Source organism: Primulina huaijiensis, chromosome 2, assembly GCF_012295235.1.
Source record: "Primulina huaijiensis isolate GDHJ02 chromosome 2, ASM1229523v2, whole genome shotgun sequence".
Lineage (NCBI taxonomy): Eukaryota > Viridiplantae > Streptophyta > Magnoliopsida > Lamiales > Gesneriaceae > Primulina > Primulina huaijiensis.
In genome coordinates, this window is record NC_133307.1 from 3,285,323 (window position 1) to 3,312,656 (window position 27,334).

The 27,334-nt window shown below is 36.2% G+C and overlaps 2 protein-coding genes and 1 pseudogene across 2 annotated transcripts in view; 2 read left to right on the forward strand and 1 right to left on the reverse strand.

Moving 5' to 3' along the window:
- Positions 1-18,058, forward strand: part of LOC140964367 (histone-lysine N-methyltransferase ATX2-like) — a 28,158-nt gene extending 10,100 nt beyond the window's left edge. The window contains exons 11-25 of the mRNA XM_073424075.1: positions 3,230-3,364; positions 4,489-4,536; positions 5,628-5,745; positions 5,856-5,921; positions 5,997-6,058; positions 6,290-6,346; positions 7,093-7,161; positions 7,333-7,528; positions 8,370-8,651; positions 9,600-9,661; positions 9,736-9,813; positions 16,128-16,223; positions 16,898-17,001; positions 17,079-17,225; positions 17,854-18,058. Coding sequence (XP_073280176.1) covers positions 3,230-3,364; positions 4,489-4,536; positions 5,628-5,745; positions 5,856-5,921; positions 5,997-6,058; positions 6,290-6,346; positions 7,093-7,161; positions 7,333-7,528; positions 8,370-8,651; positions 9,600-9,661; positions 9,736-9,813; positions 16,128-16,223; positions 16,898-17,001; positions 17,079-17,220 — 1,515 coding nt within the window. The 3' untranslated portion in view covers positions 17,221-17,225; positions 17,854-18,058. The remainder of the gene's footprint in view (positions 1-3,229; positions 3,365-4,488; positions 4,537-5,627; positions 5,746-5,855; positions 5,922-5,996; positions 6,059-6,289; positions 6,347-7,092; positions 7,162-7,332; positions 7,529-8,369; positions 8,652-9,599; positions 9,662-9,735; positions 9,814-16,127; positions 16,224-16,897; positions 17,002-17,078; positions 17,226-17,853) is intronic.
- A 1,390-nt stretch (positions 18,059-19,448) lies between these two features.
- Positions 19,449-24,907, forward strand: LOC140964376 (eukaryotic translation initiation factor 3 subunit H). The gene is made up of 12 exons (XM_073424088.1): positions 19,449-19,584; positions 19,673-19,752; positions 19,867-19,983; positions 20,233-20,336; positions 21,417-21,483; positions 22,421-22,554; positions 22,671-22,719; positions 23,434-23,505; positions 23,589-23,690; positions 23,762-23,829; positions 23,940-24,092; positions 24,377-24,907. Exons 1-12 carry the CDS (start codon positions 19,575-19,577, stop codon positions 24,432-24,434), a joined length of 1,014 nt encoding a protein of 337 aa, XP_073280189.1. The 5' UTR covers positions 19,449-19,574; the 3' UTR covers positions 24,435-24,907.
- A 440-nt stretch (positions 24,908-25,347) lies between these two features.
- On the reverse strand, positions 25,348-25,921 carry LOC140958953 (uncharacterized; annotated as a pseudogene).
- Positions 25,922-27,334: the final 1,413 nt, after the last annotated feature.

Here is a 27,334-nt window from a genome sequence, read left to right on the forward strand (position 1 = left end):
ATACCAATAAAAGATGGTTTTTAACATTAATTGATGATCATACTTGATTTTGCTGGGTATTTATTCTTAAAGATAAATCTGAGGCAGCCCTCACTTTTAAAAATTTTCACTCCTTTGTCGAAACTCAATTTCATACCAATATTCAAGTCCTGCGAACTGATAACGGTAGTGAATACTTTAATTCCATCCTGGGGGAATACCTTATCTCTCACGGGATTCTTCATCACAGCTCTTGTACCGACACCCCCCAACAAAATGGTGTCGCAGAGAGGAAAAATCGCCATTTACTTGAGATTGCCCGCTCCCTCATCTTCCAATCTAAAGTTACTACTCGCTTTTGGAACGATGCCGTGTTAACCGCTGCCTATTTGATTAATCGGCTACCATCCAAAGTCCTTCGCTTTAAAACTCTTTTTACATTGTTTCACTCCTACTTCCTGCAGAACCGCTCTTTTACCTCCGTCGACCCTAAAGTTTTCGGTTGTACTGCCTTTGTCCATAATACATCCCCCACTCGCTCCAAGTTCGATCCAAGAGCAATAAAATGCATTTTTTTGGGTTATGCTCCTACGCAAAAGGGCTATCGATGTTATAATCCCATCACTAACAAATCTTTTGTTAGCATGGATGTTTCGTTCTTTGAAAACATTCCTTACTACGACTCGGTTACATCTCAGGGGGAGTGTGACCTTCCCGACCCTATTCCCATACCATTACCCACTCCCTTATTAACTCAACCTTCTTCCGTGTCGACCCTGCCCTCTGACCAGGCCCCGGATTTGGCCTCTCTCCCTATTCCGGACCCTATTATTCTTCCTAACTCACCTGCTCTGCCTCCGGTTCTTCAGGTCTATTCCCGGCGCCGCCCTCCTGCCGTTACTTCAGGTCATGCCACTCCTCTACCACTGCCTGTTTCCACTTCGACCGACGATCCAGGTAATACATCTTCTTCTTTACCTACCCCGGTCTTTTCTGATTTGGATGTTCCGATTGCTCTGCGAAAACCGACGCGGGCTTGTACCAGGATACCTTTATATCCCATGAATAATTTTATTTCTTTTGCTAACCTTTCCACTTTCTATCGAGCCTTTGCCTCTGCTATACAGACTACCCGTGTCCCTACCTCTATCGATGAGGCCATGGAGGATCCGAAATGGAAGGAGGCTGTTATGTTGGAGATGGATGCCTTGACTACTAATAATACATGGGAGGTGGGCCTGTTACCCGCGGGGAATCGTGCGGTTGGCTGCCGCTGGATATTTACAATCAAGTATAAGTCCGACGGTTCAATAGAGAAGGCTCGGTTAGTTGCCATAGGTTATACCCAAACTTATGGGGTGGATTACGAGGAGACCTTTGCCCCGGTGGCTAAGCTTAATACTGTCCGTGTTCTACTCTCACTTGCAGTTAACCTTGATTGGCCTCTTTATCAGCTTGATGTCAAGAATGCTTTCCTAAATGGTGAGCTTGAAGAAGAAGTTTACATAAAGCTCCCACCGGGCTTCCTTGCAGACTCTCCTCCGGGTCATGTTTGTCGCCTTCGTAAGGCTATTTATTGCCTTAAGCAGTCTCCCCTATCTTGGTTCGGCAAGTTTACATCAGTCATTACTACCCACGGTTATTCTCAGGCTCAATCGGACCACACCTTGTTTTTTAAGCACTCTTCTCAGGGTCTTGTTTCGATTTTGATTGTGTATGTCTATGATATTGTTCTTACCGGCAGTGATCTTCCGGAGTTAGCAAGGCTTAAAGGAATTCTCAGTTCTACCTTTGTTATGAAGGACTTGGGACCGCTACGTTATTTTTTGGGGATGGAGGTTGCACGCTCATCTGAAGGGATTGCTCTGTCCCAAACCAAGTATGTTCTCGACTTACTTCGCGACACAGGTCTTCTACATTGCAAACCTGTTACTGTTCCAATGGATCCTAATGAGAAATTGTGCGACGTTCCTAACGGTGTTCCCGTTGACAAGTCTCGGTACCAACATTTGGTAGGCCGCCTCATTTACCTTGCACATACTCGCCCAGATATTGCTCACGCCGTGAATGTAGTCAGTCAATTCATGCATGACCCTTATGAACACCATCTTCAGGCTGTTTTTCGCATTCTCCATTACCTTAAGGGTACTCCGGGTTCGGGCCTTCTTTTTCGCAAGAATTCCTCTCGGAATGTGTCGGCCTATACTGATGCGGACTGGGCAGGTTCGGTTCATGATTGTCGCTCCACGTCGGGTTACTGGACTTTTGTTTGGGGAAATTTGGTCACCTGGAAGAGCAAGAAACAATCTGTTGTTGCCCGAAGTAGCGCGGAGGCAGAATTTCGAGCTATGGCTAACGGTGTGTGTGAACTGTTGTGGCTACAGATTCTACTTCGGGAGCTGCATATGTCTTTCACTACTCCTCTCCGGTTATTCTGCGATAATAAGGCTGCTATCAGCATTGCTCATAATCCAGTTCAACATGACCGGACTAAACATATCGAGATTGACCGTCATTTTATCAAAGAAAAGATTGACACGGGGGAAATTTGCATTCCGTACGTCCCGTCCGACGGTCAACTTGCTGACATTCTTACAAAGAATCTTCATCGACCTTAGTTTGACTCTTTTAAATCCAAGTTGCGCATGATCGACATCTATCCATCAACTTGAGGGGGAGTGTTAGAATTACTATTAATTTTTCCTAGTCAGATTTGTATTTAGGATTTTATTTTTTTTATTCTATAATAGGCTAATGAGAGATTTGGTAAGATTAGTAGAATATTTTATTTTTATGTAAGATTAGTAGAATATTTTATTTTAACGAGAGATTTGATAGGATTAGTAGAATATTTTATTTTTATGAGAGATTTGGTAATTATCTCTACGCATCTTGTATAAATACCAAGTTTAAGGAATAAAATCATTCATTCAGCCAAATTCACAAAATTCACAGAGTCACACTTCCATGTAAATTTGTCCTTTTGTTGTATCTTATCTGGACTTCTGTATTTTTGTAATCGGCATTTACCTTTAAAATTAATGACACGTGTCATAAATACTGGGGAGGACACGTGTATGCATGTGCGTATTTGTTCTATATTTACTGTTACATGAGGGCTACAGTTTGTTTGCTTTTGCCGTAAACCCTCATTGGTAATTTAGTGATTTCTTGTTGCAGTGAAAAATTGTTTGAACCCATTTTTCTGATGCCTATCATGGATTGTAAATTTTCTTCCTAATATTTGCAGGAAATGTCAAATTACAGGCTGAAATCAAAAGCCTCTCAATCTGCATCTAAAAGAACCAAGGGTAGAGAAGGTTACAGATCTGTTCACGTTGAATGGAGGGACCTTGATAAGTGCAATGTTTGCCATATGGATGAGGTAAATATTATTTTCTAGTTATGGGTCAGCTGTATTAATTAAATTCGGACTTGACTTTGCCTCTTTTACTTATGGAGCAAGAATTTCTTCAGAGCGATTTGCTCTCATTTTTCTTTGAAAATAACTCAAAAGATATTTGATATTTGTTCACTCTTTATATCATTTTTGCTTGCTTAGCAACATTAATTACATTAAGTATGCACAGATGTTTTCATTACTATTTTAGGTGGATGATTGATAAATGACGCTCCCTCATTTGATTTATATTTCCTCAAACTTCATTAAATGAACGTGGTTGGTAATAAGTTGGATTTTAGATTGATGAACCATCACACCATAATTGATGCGATGTTTTTATCAAGAGAGCAATAGTGTTGAGCATTAATTCCTTGAGTTATTTCAATCCTCATTCTCGTTAACATTTCAAAATTCCTTTCCAAATTCATCAGCAGCTTCTGCAACGTAATCTCCTCCAAAACCTAATGAATGAAAAATAAAACTGCATTCAATATTTCAATAATAAAGCAAAAACTATATATGGTGGGTGCCAGTGGAGAAATGAGAAAAGAACAAGGGGACGCAATGGGAAGGGTTGGAAAGAGGAAAAAGTGGCAACTGGCTTTGTGCTGGTCATGATGGTGCTTGGGTTGTCTTGAAATGGTGGCAGAAGAAGTTGTGAGCTCTGCCATCGTGTGGAGCTGTGTTGATGTTGAAAGTAAAATGGAACTTAATTTTTGGAGGGAGGCAGGGACTAAAGGGTGGGGATGGTGCTGGTAACTGAGGAAAAGAGTGGTTGGAAGTGGTTTGACAGTGGAAGAGCACCCTTGAATATATTCCAGAGCTGGGTTGCCTTGAGCATCCCCACTGCTTGGACTTTTCAGTGAAAATATGATGCTTGCTGTACAGAAATTATAAGAATGAATGAAAACAAACATTGTTTTTGAAAAGGTAAAAAGGAGGGTATAATTGTATTCAAATTTAATCTTACCAGACAGTTGGATTAGTCTCTATTACTTTTCAATAATCACATAACGGTATTGTCTCTTAAACTCTCTATCAGCCTCTTGATGTATCAATTCTACAAAGTTTTCACTTTATCCGCTGATGCACATTTTTTATTTCAGGAGTACGAGAGCAATTTATTCCTTCAATGTGACAAATGCCGAATGATGGTATGTCTGTGTTTTACCTTTTTATGTCTTTGTTTTTAAATTGAAATCTTCTGCTTTCTTCTATTTTATGCATATTCTACTGTAGCTTCCTGTTTTGGTTGTTTTCTTGTTCATGCTTAGTACATAGGAATGGAATGAGGATTCCCAAAGCTATTCCAAAATTACATGATTGGTATTAGGAATGTCTATTCCCAGATTCATGGGAATAGAATCTGGGAATAGTCATCCCTTCCATTTCCTATGGGAATAGCCAATCTATTTTACCATTTATTTCACCAACCAATCACAAGATTGAAATCAAATTGGGATTCGTTATTCCATTCTTTTTTTCAACTTTTTATGATACCAATCATAGAAATGGTATATAAATGACATTCATTTTCTATCCCTGTTCCATTCCAAAACTTCTCATTCGTATCTTATCCAATTCTTGTGAACCATTATGGCCTAAAGTTATAGTTGCATCCAGCATCCCATATCTATTGGCTTTATATTTGTTGAGTGAGCGAGCGGGTGAGTGGTTGCTTCTTGTGGGGAGTTTGTCATGATTATGTTTGGAAATACTTGTTTGATTCATCTCGGCTGTCTTCACTTGTTTGATTTCATCTTGGTTGTATATTTGGTAGAATGCCATTCTACGGCGGTACTATTATCATTTAAATTTCTTATCTTATATGTTCGTGCTAAAAGTTTTTGCAGTATCATGGTGCAGTTTATCGGTGATGTTTATATGTCTTTTCTTTTTAAATATCCAGAATAAAGCTGCTTGATGATAATATGATATGTATCCAGCAACAAACTCTCTGTAGCTGAAAGCAAAATAATTTACCTACTCATTGCCGTCTTATAACATGAGCTTATTGGCTGATTTTCTAGCACATTCGAAGGCCCCTTAAATTGAATTGACATTGACTTCTGCAATCTTTGAAGCTCTTCAAACTGCCATCTTTTCATCAGCAACGCGACCTTAAAATTTCTCTCCTTCCATCAGTCTCACTTGCAATTTTTTGTTATCTTTTGTTTTCTTAAAATGGAATTATTTTATTTGCTTGATCTCTATTACCTGTAACGTCCAGTAAATATTCATCCAGGTGCATGCTAAATGCTATGGTGAACTTGAGCCTACTGGTGGCGCTCTTTGGTTGTGCAACTTGTGTCGTCCTGGAGCTCCTGAACTTCCTCCTCCCTGCTGTTTGTGTCCTATTCTAGGTATTTAAAAATTCATCTGTTTTAATTTTCCTTCCTCAATTTTGTCTGCATATCTATTTGGGGCATTGGCTTTTTGTTATATTAAAGTATGTGATTGTGTCATGATTTAGGGGGTGCCATGAAGCCGACCACAGATGGGCAGTGGGCTCATCTTGCTTGTGCTATATGGATACCAGGTTTCTGTTGTGTTCACAATTTTTTCCATCGTGCATAAAAATATTGAAGTTAATCAATTAATTTGTTATAACCAGAAACTTGTTTATCTGATATTAAGAAAATGGAGCCCATCGATGGGATTCACAGAATCCACAAGGTATCTTCTCTCATTCTATTATCCCTTGTGTTAAGTTCTGACTTCCTCTTCAAATCTTATCCTGATTAAATACTTTTGAAGTGCCCCAGGTCCTTTTTTACAAACTCTGCTGATTTACTCCTGAAAAAAAGCTTCAGAATGCTAGGCAGTGTTCTTAATGTTCAGTTTAGTTTTGTTACTGAAAATTATAATACTGAATATTTTTACATTTTTACTTTCTTAATTGTGAAGGGCCGGTGGAAGCTATTATGTAGCATATGTGGTGTTCCTTATGGTGCATGTATTCAGGTAGATTATTCCTGGTTCTTTCTGCCTTGTGCCTGGTTTGTCACACTCTTTTTTTTCTTTTGCTCTTGTCTTCTTACAAGGTTTTGATGTCCCATTATTTTTCTTTTGCTTGTTTGTTTTCAAGGTGTTGCTAAGATGTAGGTGCCATGTCTCTGATTGAAACAATAATGGAAAATTTTTCTTCCAAATTAAATTGTTTTATGCTTCTGCGTATTTTTTTTGTGGACAATTTCTGTTCTCATGATTCGTGAATCGTAGGAGATCAACTTCCTTGGAGATTCTACAACTAAGAGATTAAAATCTGATTTCTAATTAGATATGTTTTTGTTTTTGGATTTATGCTTAATATGTGTGTGATGAATTGCTAATATTCTCCCAGTCCGATTAATTTTACATTGCCATTACACAATGATCTTCATACGATACGCCCTTCACGCATCGTGTTTCAGTGATGATGAACCAGGAAAAATTATTGCTTATCATAATTCTTAATCTTACTCCGTTAGTATGCTTTTGTTAGATATTATTTTTCAGAATCTTCATCGAAAGCTAGATGACTTTTTCTTTTTTGCGCTCCATTGCTAAACAGATAGCCGCAGTTTACAGGCATGGCCATTGAAATTTGAGCTATGTAATATTTATATTGCTCCAGATTTACATAATCATTATGATGGTGATCTTCTGAAGTAATTTTTGGTTTCTTTAGTTCAGTTGCACTGCGTCATCTTTTTCCTACCCTTTTGCAGTGTTCAAACAATACTTGTCGTGTGGCATATCATCCTCTCTGTGCACGAGTTGCTGGCTTTTGTGTCGAGGTATGAAATGACTAGAGTTTCCCTACACCTGACTCTGGAGGAATATATTTATCCTCTGTCTGAAGGAGTGTTTTTTTAATCATATCAGCTTATTCCCACCTACTGTTTTGTTGTCAATTGTTGTCTGCTAATAATTTCTTACATTCACGTGTACTTTTATGTTATATGAAGCCTGAGGATGTTGATCGATTGCATTTGATTCCGTTTGATGAGGATGAGGAGGATCAGTGCATTCAATTATTTTCCTTCTGCAAGAAACACAGGCCCTTATCCAGTGAGCCTTTGCCCGATGAACGAATAGGGCAGCAAGCCTGTGAACTCGGAGACTATAATCCACCTTCAAATCCTTCTGGTTGTGCCCGTGCAGGTATGCTAATCGATTATTTGTTTGTTTTATTTATTTTTTGCATTCTATACATGACTCTCTCTCAGATATACACAATCAGTGTCATTTGAAAATGCTACTTGTGCATGTATTCATTTGGTGCTATGTGATTGAGAATGGTTGACTGTGAAATATCGAATCCACTTAGTTATTAACCTTGCAATCTTTTCCAGGAAAAAAACTTGCAATCTTGTATGCTCAGTTCTTTTTCTTGCATCTCTCTTTAGTTCGTTGCCATATTGATTGTCTTACTCAATATAGAACTTTCACACGAGTGTGGTAGTTTGTCGTGAGGGATATGAATGATTCTTATTTAGAAGATTTTAATAGTGTTTGGTTTGGTGGAAGAGCTTCTATTTGCTCTCTAGTTGTGAGAATTTTTTATCCTTTATAATTTATATGTTTCTTATTGACTGAGAAAAAAACTTCTGTTTGTAAATATGAGCACTCACCTCACTAATCTGTACCTCGACACAAACCAAGCTTCAGTTCTTTAACTCAAAACACTTGATGTACTGAGTTGATGATGCACAACAACTGATTTTACAAATAAGATTTAGATTGTGTTAGTCTACCGATTTAGAATTTTTTGTTATGAGAGTTTCTGATTGATTCTTTATCTGGAATTTTATTGCATCAATCACGGATTTGCTAATGAATTCATTTGCTTTAGTTGTTGTTCATCTGTGGATCTGCTGGTTCACCAATCATTGATGGTTCTAGAACCGCTAAGCCTACGTTACATGCAATAGTACCTAGAATTACGACTGGAAAAATATGTATATAAATTATCATCTCATTATGGGTTTTTCTTTGCAAGTAGAGCCTTATAATTCTCTCAAAAGGCGAGGGAAAAATGAACCTGAAGTTCTTGCCGCTGCTTCATCAAAGCGCTTGTATTTGGAGAACAACCCATACTTGGTTGGTGGATACGGTCCTCATATGCCATTTTGGAACAAATCCTCCAGTGCACTTGATGGCTTTAAATATTCTGTTGACCTTCAGAAGCTACAGATGCATCAACTTGACCCATCTAGTGAGATGCTTTTGGTGTCTGATAAGTACAAGTTCATGAGGGACACCTTCAGAAAGAGACTAGCATTTGGTAAGCTTTTCTGCGGATATTAATTATTATTTTTCTTTTGTTGCTTGGTGGAGCAAATGTCACACTTGAATGTTTGTTATGCTGTCAATATTTTCTTCTGCTCCTTTCATCTCATTTCAAATCCTGGGAGTCTCCGGTGTGGTTTGCCTTGCCGTGAAAGTTTTAATGTAAACATTTGGTTGTTAACGTTAGCACATGTTTTTCTCTCCTCTAAGTTGTCTTTCTAATTATAAATGCCTGAGGTGGTAGAACAAGTAGATTTTTTGCTGCAACTATATCTTATTCATCTGTAACTTATATCGTTTTGTGTTTATGAAAAAAAATTCTGCCTGGTAAATTCTCATCTCCCGCGCTACTTGCTTTATCCTATCATTATCTTTACAGACTGCTCCTTTTTCGTGGAACCATTCAATTCATTGGACTGTTGAACATCACCAGAAGTTGGTCTTGAGTTATTCTGGTTTCCTGTAATTTCACATTCATTGCCAAGGTGTTTAATCCAATCCCAGCTGGATCTTTTTCATTCATCCAGCCATACTTGTTTGGGGTTTCCTCATGTTGTTTATACGTGATTCAATACTATGTCAGTTACTCGTATGCTTCGTGGCACATCTTTCACAACCTTCTATGTAACATTTTTGGATGAGAATTGAATTATGTGCATGCAAATGTTTTGAATCATTATTTCCCTAACCTGATCACCAATCATTTGTCATAGATTACATGGGGTACACAAAAATACTTCTGTGTTCACAGACGCCTTATCACAACCAGCACCTGAGTAAAGTGATAAATGGAGGGGGATGGATCTATTTAATTAACATTTTTCTCATTTGATTTGAGTTATTTGTTATGATATCAATCAATAATTTATTGTTTACTTTTTTCTGGATTTTCAGTGGAAATTGTTAATTTAATATTTCACATCTGAACTATTCTTGGTTTTAGGGAAATCTAGGATACATGGTTTTGGTGTCTTCACTAAATGTCCGCATAGGGCAGGAGACATGGTAAATTGCTTTGATATATTGCATATTAATTCTGATAATTTACATCTTAAATATTTTACTTTCTTTCATTGTAGATAGTTGAGTATACTGGGGAAATTATTCGACCTTCGGTGGCTGATAAAAGGGAGCTTTCAATATATAATTCACTAGTTGTAAGTCACTCCATCTGTTTTGATGAAATTGTATTTTGACACGCTATCACTGAAACTTTGGGTGTTAAGGTGCATGCCAACGAGGTCTATGGATAGACTGGTGCCTAATCCAAAATATTCCATGGATATAGCTGCGCCTGACATACTTTAAAGTCCGAGGGATCTGTGGTTAGTGTCCACAAATAAAACTGGAGTATGTGTTGATTTGATAGGATCAAGATGAATGGTTTGATGGAATCAATTATCATAATATTTGATTTTATATAAATTAAGTTTAGTAAGACAAGATATTCTTCCAGACTTATTGAGATTTTATTTAGATATGATTTGTGGTGTTTGCAAGTATACTATGCACTAGCCTTGGATATAGAAAACAATAAACAAAATAAAATTTTCTTTTCTTCTTGTCTTGCTTTTATTTCTGCATGACTCAGGATCGGTCATGAACTTCACAGCATCCATGGTTGGCGTCGGGCCTGCTTCTTCTGCCACAAGTGGTGGTGGCAGCATATCGGAGAGCGGTTCTCAACCTCCTTCAAACGTTGTCCTATCGATGGCTGATAACGATTCCCTTATTGAATGGGAGAAATTATCTTGAATGGACACAATCTGTCCGTCTTGTAATCGATGGCAAAGGCAAATTGGGTTACTTGAATAGAGAGGTGAAACCTCCACCCTCGACTGAGCCAAATATAAACAATGGCGATCTGAATATTCTTTGGTGACAACATGGTTGATTTACTCAATGGAAACCGCTATCTGAAAACCGTTTATGTTTCTTCCAACAACCCGGGAAGTGTGAGAGGTTGTTCGAGAGACGTACTATGATCTGGAAAATTACTCTGAACTACATGAGCTTAACACTTGTCTGTGGAGGATGCAACAAGGATCTCGTGATATTACTACATATTATGAGCTTGTACTCTGGCAGGAGTTGAATCTCTTTGAAGTGGAGGAATGAGAAAGTAGCAAGGACATCACTGAATATGGGAAAAAGAGGAAAAAAGTCGTGTGTTCGTGTTTCTTGTTGGTCAGGATAAAGAACTTGACAAGGTTCACGGCCGCATACATGACCGTAACCCTCTTCCGAACATTTGCGAGGTTTTCTCTAAAGTGCGTAGGGAAGAGGCTCGACGCCATGTGATACTACCAAAGTCCATTGATTTGCCGATAGCTACAGAGAATTATGCCATGGTTAGTAAGAACAACCACCTTGATGATGACCAAAAGGGTGGAAAATCAAAACTTTTTTTGCGAGAAGTGCAATACAAACCTTCTTCCTTTACATTGTGAAGCATTTGAATTAGCAAAGCATCATCGTGCTATTTCTTCACCCCTATCATACAAAAAATAAACTCCTTTTACCATGATTCATAGTGATGTTTTGGGTCCGTGCGAAGTTAAAACGTTGTCTGACAAACGTTGGTTTATCTTGTTCATCGATGATCATTTTAGAATGACTTGGGTGTTTCTCTTAAAAGATAAATCTGACGTGGTCCATCTCTTCAAAAAATTTTACACCATGATTTCACACTCAATTTCATACTAAGGTAAAAAAATTTCGAAGTGATAATGGAAATGAATACTTCAATCCTTTACTGGTGGATTTTTTCGTGGAACATGGAATTGTACATCAAAGTTCTTGTCCAAATACATTTCAACAAAATGGAGTCGCTGAGCGGAAAAATAAACATCTTGAATTTGCTCTAGCTATTAGTTTTCAAACTAAAGTTCCTAAGTATCTTTGGGGAAAGAGAATTTTGACTCTACTTTTTTGATATATGGCTCGCTTACAAGAACTTTGAATTCTAAATCTCCAATAAGCATTTCCAAAAATGTTTCCCTGAGACTCGTTTACTTCTTGATATTCTTCTTCGAGTGTTTGGAATTGTTGCCTTCGTCCACAACCATAATCCTGGCATCTCGAAACTCGACCCCAAAGCTCACAAGTGCATCTTTGTTGGTTACCCTGCGGACCAACGTGGGTACAAATGTTTTGATTTTATCTCCAAAAAATTGTTAGTCTCAATGGATGTTACGTTTTTGAATGTCAATCATACTACAACTCTCATGCAGAGTATAATGGTGTAGATAGCAGTTGAACTAATTCAGATTTAACAATTGAATTTGGGGATTAAGATTCTTCTGTCCAACATGTAGTTGAACATTTTACGGAGGTAGATAAGAGCCCTTCAAGGGTCTTGTTTATTCTCGAAGAGAAAATGCAAAGAATTGAGGAGATCATATCCCACTTCGAAGCCATGAATGAACTCTAAGACTGGATCAGGTAATTCTCGCCCCCAACATAATTCCCTCAAGTGATATCGATCTTCCAATTGCTCAAAGAAAGGGTACCCGGTCATTCACAAAACATTCTCTATCTAATTTTGTGTTTTGTAAAAATTTGTCACACGCCTGTTACTCATTTGTTTCTAAGTTGGATGCTGTTAGTATTCCAAACAATGTACATGAGGCACTAGAGATACTAGAGTTGAAAGAAGCGATTTCCGAGGAGATGAGAGCTCTGGAGAAGAACTCTCTACTTGGGAGAATGTTGAACTACCCAATGGTAAAGCTGTTGTGGGATGTAAGTGGGTCTTTACTACAAAATATAATTCTGATGGATCTTTGGAACGGTATAAAGCTCGCTTGGTTGTAAAGGTTTCACCCAAGCATATGACATTAACTATGAAACCTTTTCTCTTAACACAGTTCGAGTAATTTTTTTTGTTGCAGTGAATCTTGATTGGTCATTAAATCAATTGGATGTGAAAAATGCTTTTCTCAATGGTTATTTAGATGAAGAAGTCTATATGAACCCTCCACCTGGATTTAATTATCATTTTGGATCGAAAGTGTGCAGATTAAAAAAATCCGTATACGGACGAAAACAATCTCCTAGGTCGTTGTTCGAAAGGCTCGCAATATTTGTCAATGGACAAAGCTATCATCAAGGACAATCTGACCATACGCTCTTCACAAAAAGGTCTGATTTGGACAAAATATCCGTATTGATTGTTTATGTTGATGACATAAATTTAACAGCAGATGACATAGAAGAGGTGATTAGATTGAAAGAAAAGTTAGCAAAAGAGTTTGAGATTAAATATTTGGGGCAGTTAAAATACTTTCTTGGAATGGAGGTGGCAACGTCCAAGAAAGGGTATCCCAAAGAAAATACGTTCTGGACCTCTTGAAAGAAACTAGGATGATTGGATGCTAACCTTCTGACACTCATGTTGAGAATCTAGGTGATATCAAGAATGAAGTCCCAGTTGATACAGGGAGATATCACTGATTGGTTGGAAGACTAATTAATCTATCTCATACCCAGCCTGACATTGTTTTCACTGTAAGTTTGGTAAGTCAATTCATACATTCACTATATGAAGAACATCTTGATGCCGTATATTGGATTCTACGGTATCCAAACAGAACACCAGGAAAAGGATTTTTCTTTGAAAAAAATGAAAAGAGAGAAATTGAAGTGTATAATGATGCTGATTGGGCTATATCAATGACCGACCGTAGATCAACTTCATGTTATTGCACATTTGTCAGGGGTAACTTGGTAACCTGGAGAAGTAAAAACAAAATTTCGTTACAAAAAGTAGTGTAGAAGCCGAATTTAGATCCATGATTCAAGGAGAGTGAAGTTTTATGGCTAAAAAGGTTGATGGATGAGTTAAAGAGGCCAGGGAATTTTCCTTTGAAGCTATTTTGTGACAACAAAGCAGCGATCAATATTGTTCACAATCCTGATCTTCATGAAAGGACCGAACACGTTGAAATCGACGGACACTTTATAAAATAGAAGCTTGAAGAAAGACTTACTTGCACGCTAATTGATCCAAGCACATTGCAACATGCATACATCCTAACTAAGGGCCTATCTATACAACTCTTTGAACAGTAAGTGAACAAGTTGGGCAAGATGGACATCTTTGCACCAACTTGAGTGGGAGTGGTGATTTGATAGAATCAAGATGATTGATTTAATGGAATCAATTATGATAATATTTGATTTAGTTTAAATTAAGTTTAGTAAGACAATATATTCTCCAAGACTTATTGAGATTTTGTGGTGTCTGCTAAGTGTACTCTGCTCTAGCCTTGGATATAAAAAATAATAAATAAAATAAAAATTTCTTTTATTCTTCTTGACGTGCTTTTATTTATCCATTGCGTTTTTCTCAAAATGAAGTGAACAAAATGAAATCCCTTCTCTTAATTTCGCAACTGATTCATAATTTCTGAGATATTTTTATCAAATAAGATGCCGAAACATGGCTAATCTAGGCATTGGACTGGAATCTTTGATTATTTTTACTTTTTTGATAAACCTTATCTAAATATGCTGGCCTTAGCAACTCAGTCAGAATTACAAGTTCATTGTTCTTGTTCCTTCTTTTCCCTGATTCACTGTTACGTCACTTCTATTTGAAAAGTGAATTTAGTGGATACCTGGTTTGATAACAACACTCAATCCCAATGAGATTAAATGCATGCACACTGTTTAGTCTATTTGCTTGTATACATGATGTTATAAGATTCACTATATCATGTCAATGATGCATTACATTATATCTTCTGCTTATGTTATTATTAATTTTCTCTAAGCCAAACAAGTTACTTTCTTCAAGTCAATTTCCTGAAGACTGCTCCATCACCCAATTAATAGGCATTTTTTTATATTTTATTAAAAAACGAAATTTTATTAATAATTTAATAGATTTTAATTACAATCAGTGGGCACCACTGTCAACAAAAGCTACATAAGACCGATGCTCTGTCAATGATACACATTATCCCAATCTCTCAATATATCTAAGATCAACACATTCTTAAATTCTTCATGAGCACCAATCCATGTAGCAACTTTGATATTGATTTTATCCCAACACTCGTCATTGTTGTCTTCCGTATTCTAAAAAATTCTTCGATTTCTCTTTAGCCACGCTGACCAACATGTGCCGTGAACCACCACTTGCCAAAAAATTCTTCCCCTCTTGCCAATTAGCTGTCCTAGATCCATAGCGAATAAATCATACATTGACTTCGACACCACCCAAACCAAGTCCAATTCTTTCAAAGCTCTAGCCCAAAAGCTGCTCGTGAATGCACAATGAATGAGCATATGATCCTGTGTTTCTATATCATTCCTACACAACACACACCAATTGGGGCACATAGCAATTGGTGACCACTTCTTTTGCATAATCTCCGAGGTCGGCAACTTACCTAGAATCGATGTCCACGAGAATACCTGGATCTTTGTTGGAACTGGAACCTTCCATATAACATAGAAATATGAAAAATTGGGAAAGCTACTTTCGGGAAAAAATAACTCAAAGAAGGATTTGACTGAGAAAAGACCAGAAGGATCCCACTCCACACTCGGGTATCATCTACCCTTTCAATCAACCTAATCCTATCTAACACACCTATTAACTCAGTCAACTCTAATAATTCCTCATCTTTCACAGCCCTTGGAAAATGCAGATCCCATGATTGGGAAGACGATGAACTGTCAAAGTGAACAAAATATGATATAGGCATATTATGAACCGCGATTAATAGACATTCTAAACAACTCCCATATGCGTTGATAGAAGGAAGATATAATAATGCTGCCTTCTAACAGAGACTGTCCAGGAAATGCAACATTTTTATGGCACATCTCATTTAAGAACATCAATTTGTATCTCGTCCATTGAACATGGCATCTCTTTCATCACATTTTCTGGTTTTGTTGGTTATAGAGCAATTCACTTTTTCAAAATTGATTTGCAATTCGATCTTGGTCAGTAGATCTCTCTTCTCTTCTCTCCCTCCCCCCTCCTCTTTGCATATGCTCCAGCTCATCTTATATAAAGAGCCACCATAGTTTATTAGTTAAAATATTTAATTAATTCCATTTTCCGCTGCCTGGATATCACATTCCAACAGCAATCGACTCTTCCAGATGCATTTTCTACTGAAATTGTGAACTCTTGTTTGATGAGTGCATTTGTTTTTTTCAGATGTATGCATGCTATTGTCTTCAACACTTCCATGTAATGGAATGCCTATAACAATACAATTTAATATGGTACTAGATAATTATTTGATGGTTTGTTGATTTGAATGATTATTTGTTCGCCAAGCTTAGTATTATAATATATCATCTTGGGCTTGTGTGTCCATAATTTTTCACAGTTAAGGATGAAATTTATTTGCATTTTGAGTAAAAGTAGCTCATTAGATAGCAAGTGTACATTCTTTTTTAATGGTGAAATAAATCTGCTTTTGAATCTTTAACGTCTTTCATGCAGGGTGCTGGAACTTACATGTTTCGTGTTGATGATGAACATGTTGTGGATGCCACAAGGGCTGGAAGCATAGCACATTTGATTAACCACTCATGTGAAGTATGTATGAAGCATATAACCATTGTTTGTTTCTTGAAACAATGTTCTCGTTATTGGAGAAAGATTAAAATGACGCAGATACTAAGTTCTCTGGTTTTAACTGATTTTTGGTGTGAAAAAACCTAAAATAAAATTTTCTACAGCTGGAAGTGGTAAATTATGGTGCTTTATGGAAATGCACATCATCTCCAACTTGTTTCAGTTGTGTAATATTCTTGTTTCAAAAGGCATGCAATTACCTGTTATTGGAGACACCAATCTGTCTATAATTTTGTTGGATGCTATTATGATCAATTGAATATCTATTGGTTTTATTCTATCTCCAATCTAAGCCTAACGGTCTTGGAGATTGTTTAAATTGTCGTCCCCATAATTCATTTGTGCTGGTGGGAAAAAAAATTCCATCCGGAATTGAAGTTTGGGATGTGATATTACTTAGATTGCTTCATACCTGCAAAGTTATGATTAGGTGTGCAGTAGTGCTGACTTTGGTAATCTTGTGAAGTTATTGCCATAGCTATAAACTTGATTTGTGTTTTCATGTTTCTTTGTTTGAGGTTTTCGCTCCCATGTGGAACAATAATTCTATGTTCAACAGCAATTGCTGTCACATCAGTCATCCTTTGCATCACGTTCTAGTAATTTTATCCTCAAAAGTTCGTTTTTTGTTTCAGCCGAATTGCTATTCAAGAACTATTAGTATCAATGGCAACAATCACATCATTATATTTGCCAAACGAGATATAAAACAGTGGGAAGAACTGACATATGATTACAGGTATTTCGCCTTGTCATATAACTGTATTTTGTGTTGATTTCCAAAACATCAGTTAATGTGTTTCCTCCGATATTCAGGTTTGCTTCAAAAGACCAACGGCTAGCTTGTTATTGTGGATTTCCTAGGTGTCGGGGTGTGGTGAATGATGCTGAATCTGTGGAACGAGAAAAGGGGATATATGTACCCCGTAGTGAACTGAAAGACTGGGAAGGTGAATGAAATAGGTCAGTCAGTCAGCCCACAATCTCTCTAATTTCTTTAATATTTATTTACTTTTATATTCTTAAGTTGTTACAATGATGAATATAGCTATCAGTTTCTCCATCTGACCCTTTTGACCTGGCTCGTTCCTTTAATGAACTTAAACACGATATGCAGTCAAGTCCGTCAAACATGACCCTTTTGTGTACAACCTGTAACTTGAGAGCATACTTTGACAGTTTGAAGTTCTATTGTCACCTAAGTCATTGAAGCCAGTAAGGCCTTTGTTATGCAGTCCGACATAGAGAGGAGTCCTTGGATTTATAGAAGCTATCGAGTTTGGGTTGAATTTTAAAGTGTCTATGCAAATTATTTGTTTCTGGTATTGGTACTTGGAGAGATACAAATGGCACATTCTGTAGGACGAAATTATCCTTGCTACAGAGTAGAAGTCAGAAGTCTTTTCTATTTCAAGATTATATGTGTATGCAGGAAATTACAGGAACTAAATAAGACGAGGTAGGACCTAAACTATGTGTGCTTTAGGGCTGTTAGCTAAGTGGCTCAGGATAAAGAATTAATTCTGTCAGGAGGGTTATTATTTCTTCATCCGTGAGCTATTAATGACTTATTTTTACTTACTGTATGCAGGTTCTGTATGTAGTTGGTACATGGGATTGGATCGAATTGTTTTTTGGAGCTTCCGGCTTCCTGAACCATGTTAGAGAGCCTTTGAGCTTTTCTTTCTGCTCAACTTTGCATTCTTGACATTATCATTAAACCAATAAAGTTTAACCCAGTTCTTATGATATAGGAGAAACTTTGGAACTATTTATTTAAATTTGAAGTTTGTTGACATGCAGAATGCTGTGTAAATTGGTTTTCTAAAAGTGTAAAAGGAAAAAAAAAAACCAGTTTTTTAAAGCTTGTTCGTTTTTATTTTAATGTCATTAATGCGTAGGATAGTAAGATAAATGGTATGTTATCTATCATGATTAAGATTGATCTGTTTTACACGAGTTTTTGTGTATGATTAATTCAAGCTTAGTCTTAGATAAATTATTTGGTTTTTTTAATAATTTTAAAATACTCTTTATTCTATGTAACATCCTTAATCTCCACCTGGGTTTGACCACAGTTCCAAAACTAACGTTGTCGGTTCCAGAATCAATGGTTTGATTCCAATGAAATGTTAAACCTTCGATGGTTTTGATTTTAATGAAATGTGAAGCCGAACTGAATTGTTTGGATATGGTTCTGTTTTCGTTTTTAGTTCCTGTTTAGAAGGAAAATAAATTTTTTTTTTGAAAAATAGAGAAAAATAACGATACAATATGTGATATGGTAAAACCAATTAATATAATATTAATATTTAGTTTTTGTTTAAAAATAAATAAAAATCAGAGGTTAAAATTAATTTATATAGATCAAATATTTTACTCGCATTATTTATATCCTACGAAACCTTAAAATTTAAGATTAATGTATGTTTTCTAGTTATTGTTTTTGAAAATATCGTTCATTTCAAATAATCGCCCCACCATTTGACTCATTAAAATTAAAATCAAGGTATGTATGATCTTGTCTTTTTATCGATTTCATGTTACTGTTTTTAAAAAAATTATAGTTATTGATAATGATACAACATAAATATTTTAATTTAAAAAATATAAGAGTGGAAGCAACACAATTTGACGCTATCTATTTCAACATATTTTCCTCAATTTTAATTTTAATTAATATGTAATAAAAAATTAATTTAGTAAAAGTTGTGCTAAGCGCGCATATAACATATGACCGTATAAATAATGTGGGTATATTTATTAAATATTAATTTTGAGTATAACAAAATATTTTATAGAGGAAACTTTATGTAAAAAATCCAGCAGCGTATATTTAATTATTAATAATTATTAAATTTTAAAATAGTTGTGGAAACCAATAATTTAATATTGACGTGATAAATAATTAAATAACTTATGGATGAATTATGTTAAACTTTTAGGATAAATAAATAAATTAAAGTAATACACTACCACAGATTTTTTTAATAATTTTTTAAAATCCAAAAATACATATTTGGAGCTCTTTTGCCTCTATAATCAGTGTATATGCTAACTGCATAGATAAAATTGGGCCTCTTTCCGGATCCAGTATTTAATGGGCCGTGCAATTTTTGTTTACCAGCCCGACCCGTGAATGCGGGGTAATTTTGGTAGTTTCTTTGCTCATGTACAGGTAGCAGGTATAAATATACTCGACCCCCTGCAATGGTTCCAACTTTAACGAATCTGAAGTCTAGGGTTTATCTTCTACGGCGACAGTACCTGTTTCGATTCGTACTATTTGAATAATTTCGCTCTGAATCAATCATGGCAAACAGTGCGTACCTTTTCCCTTAATTTTTTTTTCTCGATTGCCATGTGGTGACGCGAGTGTGTGAATTTGTCGTGGTTTTAATTGATTGCAGATGCTGCGCGGTCATTTTTGCAAGTTGCGGCGACGGAGGAGGCGACGCCGCCACTCAGAGTCGTCCAGATCGAAGGATTGGTATGCTTATTATGGATTGTTGATTAATTAGTTTTGTTTGGATATTTTGCTGATTCTTTTATGTATGCATTAAGTAATCAATTTTTAAACAATTGGTTTATGGATTCGGCACAGGCTATTCTGAAGATAGTAAAGCACTGCAAGGAGTTCTCGCCTGCTTTGGTAACTGGGCAGCTTCTGGGGTTGGATGTTGGTAGTGTTCTTGAAGTCACTAACTGCTTTCCATTTCCGGTATGCGAATTCCATGGCATGTCCTTCCCGTTAACATTCTTGTTACCTGAAATTCGATAATATTGGACAAAGTATGGTGCATTGTTGGGCAATTTTATTCTTGTAATTGTAATTATTATCGTCTTTCAAATATATTGTAATTGTAATTATTATCGTCTTTCAAATATATTGGACAAAGTATGGTGCATTGTTGGGCAATTTTATTCTTGTAATTGTAATTATTATCGTCTTTCAAATATATTGTTATAGATCCGGGAGGAAGATGAGGAGATTGAAGCTGAGGGTGCTACTTATCAGCTTGAGATGATGAGGTGCCTTAGAGAAGTTAATGTTGACAATAACACCGTTGGATGGTGAGTGAATCTTCTCCCCACCGCGTAAATAATAATTTTCAGATTTCAGGAGAAAAAGAACAAGAAAATTTGACTGTAAATGTGAGTGATTTGTTCGGTTGGTCGTGTGTTTGGTTTGTATGCAGAATGAAACCCGTAGAAGTTCTTGTTATTACTCTATGCATGTTTAAAAATACCAACATGTCAAATGTAGATGCTACTTAGTTGTGCAAGCCACAAATTGTTTCCTTGCTTAATTTATCAATCTTAGAATTATATCTTTTACTATTATGATCCTAACTTACGGTGGGCTCAGTATAACATTAAAGTGATTCAATTCAAGAATGAATTTAAGAGGCAAATAATTAACTTTCATGGAGCTCTCATTCCAGTTTTAATTCATAAACATAAAATGCATGTTAAAAAAGTTATTCATAATCAATTTTAGTTTTAAAGACTGTCAACTGAAAATATAATCATTTTTTTTTTACTTGCCGCACAGTGTACACTATATATTAAAACTTCTTGGATTGGCATAGTAATCTCAAAGTTTTTTTTTCTTTTTTTTTTTTTTTTTTTTTGGGGGGGGGGGGGATGTTTCCTATCCTGGTGGAATGGGAATTAAACATCTGGCGAATTTGGTTAATGGAGAGGCTATATTTTTTTCAACGGGCATTTATTGAGTCCGCAGCTTTGCATACCTAGAGTTGATGCTATTCTGAACTGCTAAACATAGTCGCATTCCATATTCTAAATTTTTAGCTGCACCGATCCTTTTATCATGCTCGATTTGCAGTTCCAACTCTTTTTTAACTTAATTATTAATTTGACTTTTGTCGGTAGTGCGGGTTAATTTTATTAAATCTCGCATTTTTTGTCGATATTATTATGTAATTATGGTTCATGGCCTTGGCATATGCAACCGTAACTGATCACATTCTTAAGCTTCAAAGGTATGAAGTAAAATATTTGGTTCTCACCCATAAATTTTTTATAAATATATTAAGGCAGCCGGTTTATTAGCAAATTTGGAATACTTATCTTATCATATGATTTGTGCAGACTGCTTTGTCCATACTGATTTTGTACGACTCTTTACAGGTATCAATCAACTTTATTTGGCTCTTATCAGACCGTGGAATTAATAGAGACCTTTATGAATTACCAGGTAAACGATCTGTTTTCCCTGATGTAATCTCTTGCTTTGCGCTAGTTGGTGTAATAATTCGAATGTAACAAGAAACTATGAGGATTGTGGCTGCTATGTTGGTAACTTTAGTTCTGGCTCATGGAAATATTTTTTCTCCTTGTTATTTTCATCCCTATGAGAATTCTGTTATCTTAATTTGGAAAAGTAGAAGGATCATGTATTGTTTGCGAGTACTAAAAACATATTCAGAGGCTTCAACGGCATTTTAAATTCAAAATTTTTGCATATTATATATGTTGTGGTTTATACAAACATTGATTTCTCTCGAGGTTTTTCGAAAGAATATCTGACCTATTTCATTTTGTACTTGGGTCTAGATGATTGGTAATTGGGCATCTGTCATTGAAATTGAAGCTTGATCATTCTTGTGCTATCTTGCTTTTTTTTTTATGCATTTTTGTTGTTTTCTGCTGTATACAATAACTAGTACAGATGGTACATCGTGGGACCTGCAAGTTGGCTCGAAGCCTCATCATAAGTTCTGATCAACCCATGATGAGTCATTTTGTAGAAAAGCATAGGCTGGGCCCAAATAATTCAGACTTTAGAGGAGAGTATTGTTATGGGCTCGAATGTGTTGGGCCTAGAATTACTTGGACTAGGGGCAAAATATTGAAAGCGGTAAAAAGCAATATAAACAACACTAGAATTGGTTAGTGGACATTCACTTTCATTAATCAGTTTTTGGGCTAGCATTTACCGGGGCAAGGAGAGGGGAGTGTCTTCTTCTTGTTAAAGGTATTATCCCCTGGGCCTGGCTGAGTTTATTTTCTCAGATTAGTGTTCATTGGATCTGAGATGTTTTCGTCTTTGTTCTGTGATTAAACATAGTAATTCTGCTCGTGTTGATTTAGTGGAAGTTAGTATGTATCATACTAATGTTTTGTTGTTACAGGATAACATAAGGAGATGTGTCTGTATTATTTATGATCCATCAAGATCTAACCAAGGTGTCCTGGCATTGAAGGCCTTAAAGCTTTCTGATTCATTCATGGAGCTGTATCGCAGTAATAACTTTACAGGAGAGAAGTATGATCTGCATTAATTTGTTTCTTTTTTTAAATTTTTTGCTAGTCTTGAATCTTGAACTAGCATAATTATGCAGGATCGCAAAATATTTCCTGTAATAAACTTTTGTTCCCCAGGTTGAGGGAGAAGAATCTTTCATGGGTGGATATCTTTGAGGAGATCCCTGTAAGCTGATACTCGGTTATTCTATTGCACAGTTTCCCATTTAATAACTTTAGTGTTGAAGAGCTCTATTGCTACATAATTATTTTTTTGTTATCTTGCTGCTGGCCTTGTATTTTATAATGCATCCTTCCATGCTTCAGATGAAATATATGGTTACATACTCACAGACTAACATAGATTGTAATTTACGCTTGTTCTTTGACATAATTTTTAAATGTTGATAAAAAAAACTCATGGCATTTATCATGAAGTAATAAATGATGAATTTATTAATAAATTTTGAAATAACTGGATACTTAGAGTGCAGTTTATTTTCTTCGAGGTGAATTGAGGCTATAAAAGTTTTAGTTATTTGAATAGTTGAAAATGAAATTTGAGATATCGACTTACATAATTAATACACTCTAACTGGATTGTTTGGTAGAATTTCCTTTATGAGGTTCAATGGTCTGCCTTAACGAGCATACAATGGGTTTTGTTACTGGCATTTGTTTGATTTAACTCCTGGATGATACGTAACACACAGACACAAATTGAGCACCTGGATATCACAGTTGTATTTTCAATGTATTGTAGTGTCATTTTGAAACTGGCAAAATATTAGAATATTTGGTAAAAATGCAAAAAATACAGTCTTTGAGTTCTCATAAGTTCTTGACTGTTTGCAAGATACGACTTACTGAAGATTTGATTGAATTTTTTTGTACTTGTCAGATTAAGGTTTCAAATTCTGCTCTCATCAATGCTTTTATGACCGAACTGGAAGCTGATACTCCTGTCACGCGAGTAATGATCAATCATAATTTTATTGAAAGTTCCTTTTTATTGATTTGGAGAGCGAGTTAAATTGATTTGTTACTTTGTGGTAGTGTGACTATGAAAGGTTTCAATTGTCAACCAATCCTCTTTTAGAGAGAAACGTAGAGTTTCTGATCGAGTGCATGGATGATTTGTCATTGGAACAACAAAAGGTCTGACTTTTTCTTTCCCGTTAGAATACTACGAATTTGCTGGTGACACAATGCAATCTTTTGTTTCTCAGTTTCAATATTATTATCGCAATCTCTCTCGTCAACAAGCCCAACAGCAAGCGTGGCTTCAAAAAAGAAGGTAAATTTTTGCAAATTACTAGCTGTCTCCAGTTTCGCATGGTGCAGATTTCTTCTTTATTCTATACTTACTGATGAACTATTTTGCTTCATTGCTGTCTTGTCCCGCAGGGCTGAAAACATGTCTCGAAAAAATGCTGGGGAAGAGCCATTACCTGAAGAGGATCCTTCAAACCCCATCTTTAAGCCTATTCCTGAGCCATCGAGATTGGATAGTTTTCTCATAACAAATCAAATTGCCAACTATTGCAACCAAATTAATGGGTATGTTGTCCACATATTAAAACAGCTTGTTCTCTGTTCTACCTGTGACCTATAATTTTCTTTCGTATTTGTGAGCAGCTGCTATCTTCACCATTTCTTTGTTGTGTATACCTGCTAAGCACATGTTCTTGATATTTTGTCTTCTGCAACACGTTTTGAATTTATGCCAGTTCTTTCTAGCTTTGAACTTTTGCAACCTTTGAATTTATGCCATTTTCAACAAGAGTAAGATATTCTTGAATTGCTATTTCTGAGGTTCTGTTTAATGGTTAATTTGAATGCAGGGTGGCCGGACAAAGCTTCAGTCGACTGTATCTGACGAAGGCTCTTCATGAGAACTAAGGCAAGGCCAGCCCGCAGCAGAAGTAACGGAAGTCTGGCTATGGCCATTGATGGGTTCTCGCAGTATTCGTTTTTGTATGATAGCCATTTTGGCTTATTTTAGTGTCATCCAATTACAGTTCCGCGATGAGATTCAGTGAATTTTGAAGAGTAGATTTTGTATTTAATTTAAACAATCTTTTGATTTAGAACTTCGCATGTGATTTTATATACTCAATTCGGGGGCATGGAGTTGCATAGACTGGAAGATCAAAATCGTAGTTAGATCCCGACAATATACAGATATAGAAAACTGGACGACGGCCGGTAGAATTTCAACTTTTTTTAAAAGCAACATTAGTTTGGCTTTCTTATCTTTTCTATTCTTTTTTTTTTATAAATTTTAAAAATCGTCTTTTTTACCTTTCTTCTTCCGGTCTATGGGCATGTAAAGAACACGAAAAAAGCTGTTTTTTTCTACATGATATTTTTTCCTTTTGGTTGCAATATTTTGGTAATTTGGTGAGGGGTCGCAATAATTTAAAAAGCTAATGACAGTGATCGGAATATCGGATGACTCCACAGAGGCCCGAGTGGTTTAATTGCCCACTTGCGGAATTAACTGTCTTAAGTCCTTTGGATGCCAAGTGCCGGGCTCGGACAAAAATGACTTTTAAAAACTAGTTTGTCACTGTTGTGAAAATCCAAACTTGTTGTGAGCCCCCATGGAATAATCTAAATCCACATGCTATATATGGATCATTGAGCTTGGAACACGTCCACTCTCAACACTTCTATAGCTTAAAGAGACGATCTTTTTTAGGTTGTGTTTAGATGTAAAAGTTTGATTTAGATCGAGGTAGGATTGGTTCAAGGAATCCCTTCACTGCTTCTCCTACCTTCATTGTTACATTCAAATCTTGGAAAATTTCCAGAGCCAAATTAACACTATTATATTAAACATTAAAATCTTACACATTCCAGATTCTTGACAATTAACACACTTCAGTGGACAGAATGCTAAACAAAAACGAGTCTAGAATGTTACCTTTAAAATACATATACTTCCTCAACAAACCTTCCTTTGTGAATCCAGCTTTTTCCAACATTCTTTGTGAAGCCTTGTTCTCGACTTTTACAAGAGCCTGCAGCCTTACGATCTCAGGAAAGTCCTTCAACACCTGTGGAATGGCCATCTTCACAGCAATCGTTGCGATCCCTTGTCCCCAATACTTGAATCCTATGGCATATCCGATGTCCCCTCGACACCTCTGGTCCTGTGATCCCGGCCACATCGACACGAACCCGATCGAGCGGTTGTCGATGCATATGCATCGACGCCAAGGGTGGGGGATACACACTTGTTGGATGAAACTTATGGCCTTTTCTTTTGATGTCAAAGTGTCCCATGTTAAGTTTCTTGTTACTCGATCATCGCCAGCCCATGACAGCAAGTCGTCGGCATCGTCGGGCGTGAAGGGGCGTAGTGTTATTCGCTATGGATCCATTTCGATCGGTTGTGCGTATTTTGGCAGAAGTGCCCAGAGTTCGCCTTTTCTTGAATTTAAAAAAAAAAATCATTTTGGCTTTGTTTGTTTTGATTTTTTAAAATGGAGTGTCTGGTAAGATGGTCAAACGGTTTTTATCGATGAGTTTATTTTGTTCATATTTACAATAAAAAATTATTTTTTTGACATAAACAATATTATTTTTTCGTGAGTAACCAGTTAGAAAATATGTGTAACAAAATTGATCAGTAAAAACATCTTACAAAAGTTTTTATGTTTTTTNACACTCAAGTTCAAATTATTTTGTTCGACAATTTGCGAACTTTTGCAAGCTATAATATTTTATTAATATAACATAATTATGTATATATATTTTAGGCTTTCGAGTGTTTATTTCTTAGCAATAGTTCAAATAGAGCTGAACTCGAACTCTAATTCGAGTCAAATTAAATTTTTAATTTTTTTTTTTTGAAAAAAACCATTCTAGCTTCAAATCGATATCAAATATGTCTAATTCGAGACAAACCCATCCCACAAGATCAGATATAAAAGCAGATGCTTTAGTTAAGATATGAGCAGTCTGATTCGCTAATCTATTCACTAAACCAACTCACAATTCGCTAACTCCGAAGCTATGATTTTGCAATTATTTATGATCAATCATAGACTAGATAAATCTGAGTCATGATTATTCACATATGATCGAATATTTCAAAATTTCTTTTACTCATAATCAAAATATGTGTGAGGCCCAATAACTATAGGCCCAGCCCATTTCTCATTTTATTTATTAAACTCATTTGATAGATGAATCAGATCGCTCAAATCCAGAAGCTTTTCCCCAGCCTTGCCCGTCGCCTTTCTCCTTCTTCTGCAGCAAGCGTGCGACGCCCACAGCGGCCAGATTTTTATTGTAGCGGCGTAGCAATCTTCTTCCTCCAGTATATTAGAGACTTTCCTACCTTGAATCGGAAGTTATCGAGTTCGATCGGTTTGATTTCCAGCAGCTAGGCGCGTGGGCTTTGATCCGGTTTAGGTAAAGTTTTGTCTTCGATTATTGGTTGTTTTTGGTGAATTACTTTGTAGAAGTGAAGAATTAAGCTTTTCCCCTAATTTCCAGCTCGTTTTCAGATCGTGAACAGTGTTTCCGGCGAGCCATCTCCGCGAGATTACCGTTGTGCATTCTAGTTTCGTTTATTGAGGTATTAAGCTTGAATTCAGATTGTATAAGGTTTATATAGGCTGCTCGGAAATTTAATTTTTACCGAGCCGATATAAAATGTTTTAGTCAGTTGGAATGCGTTATATTGAAGTATATAGTGAATTTATATTGTAGGTTTTATCGTTGGACGAGTTCATCAGGAAGTCCTTAAGAAATTACCGTGGTATTATAAGTTTATAATTGAGGTACGC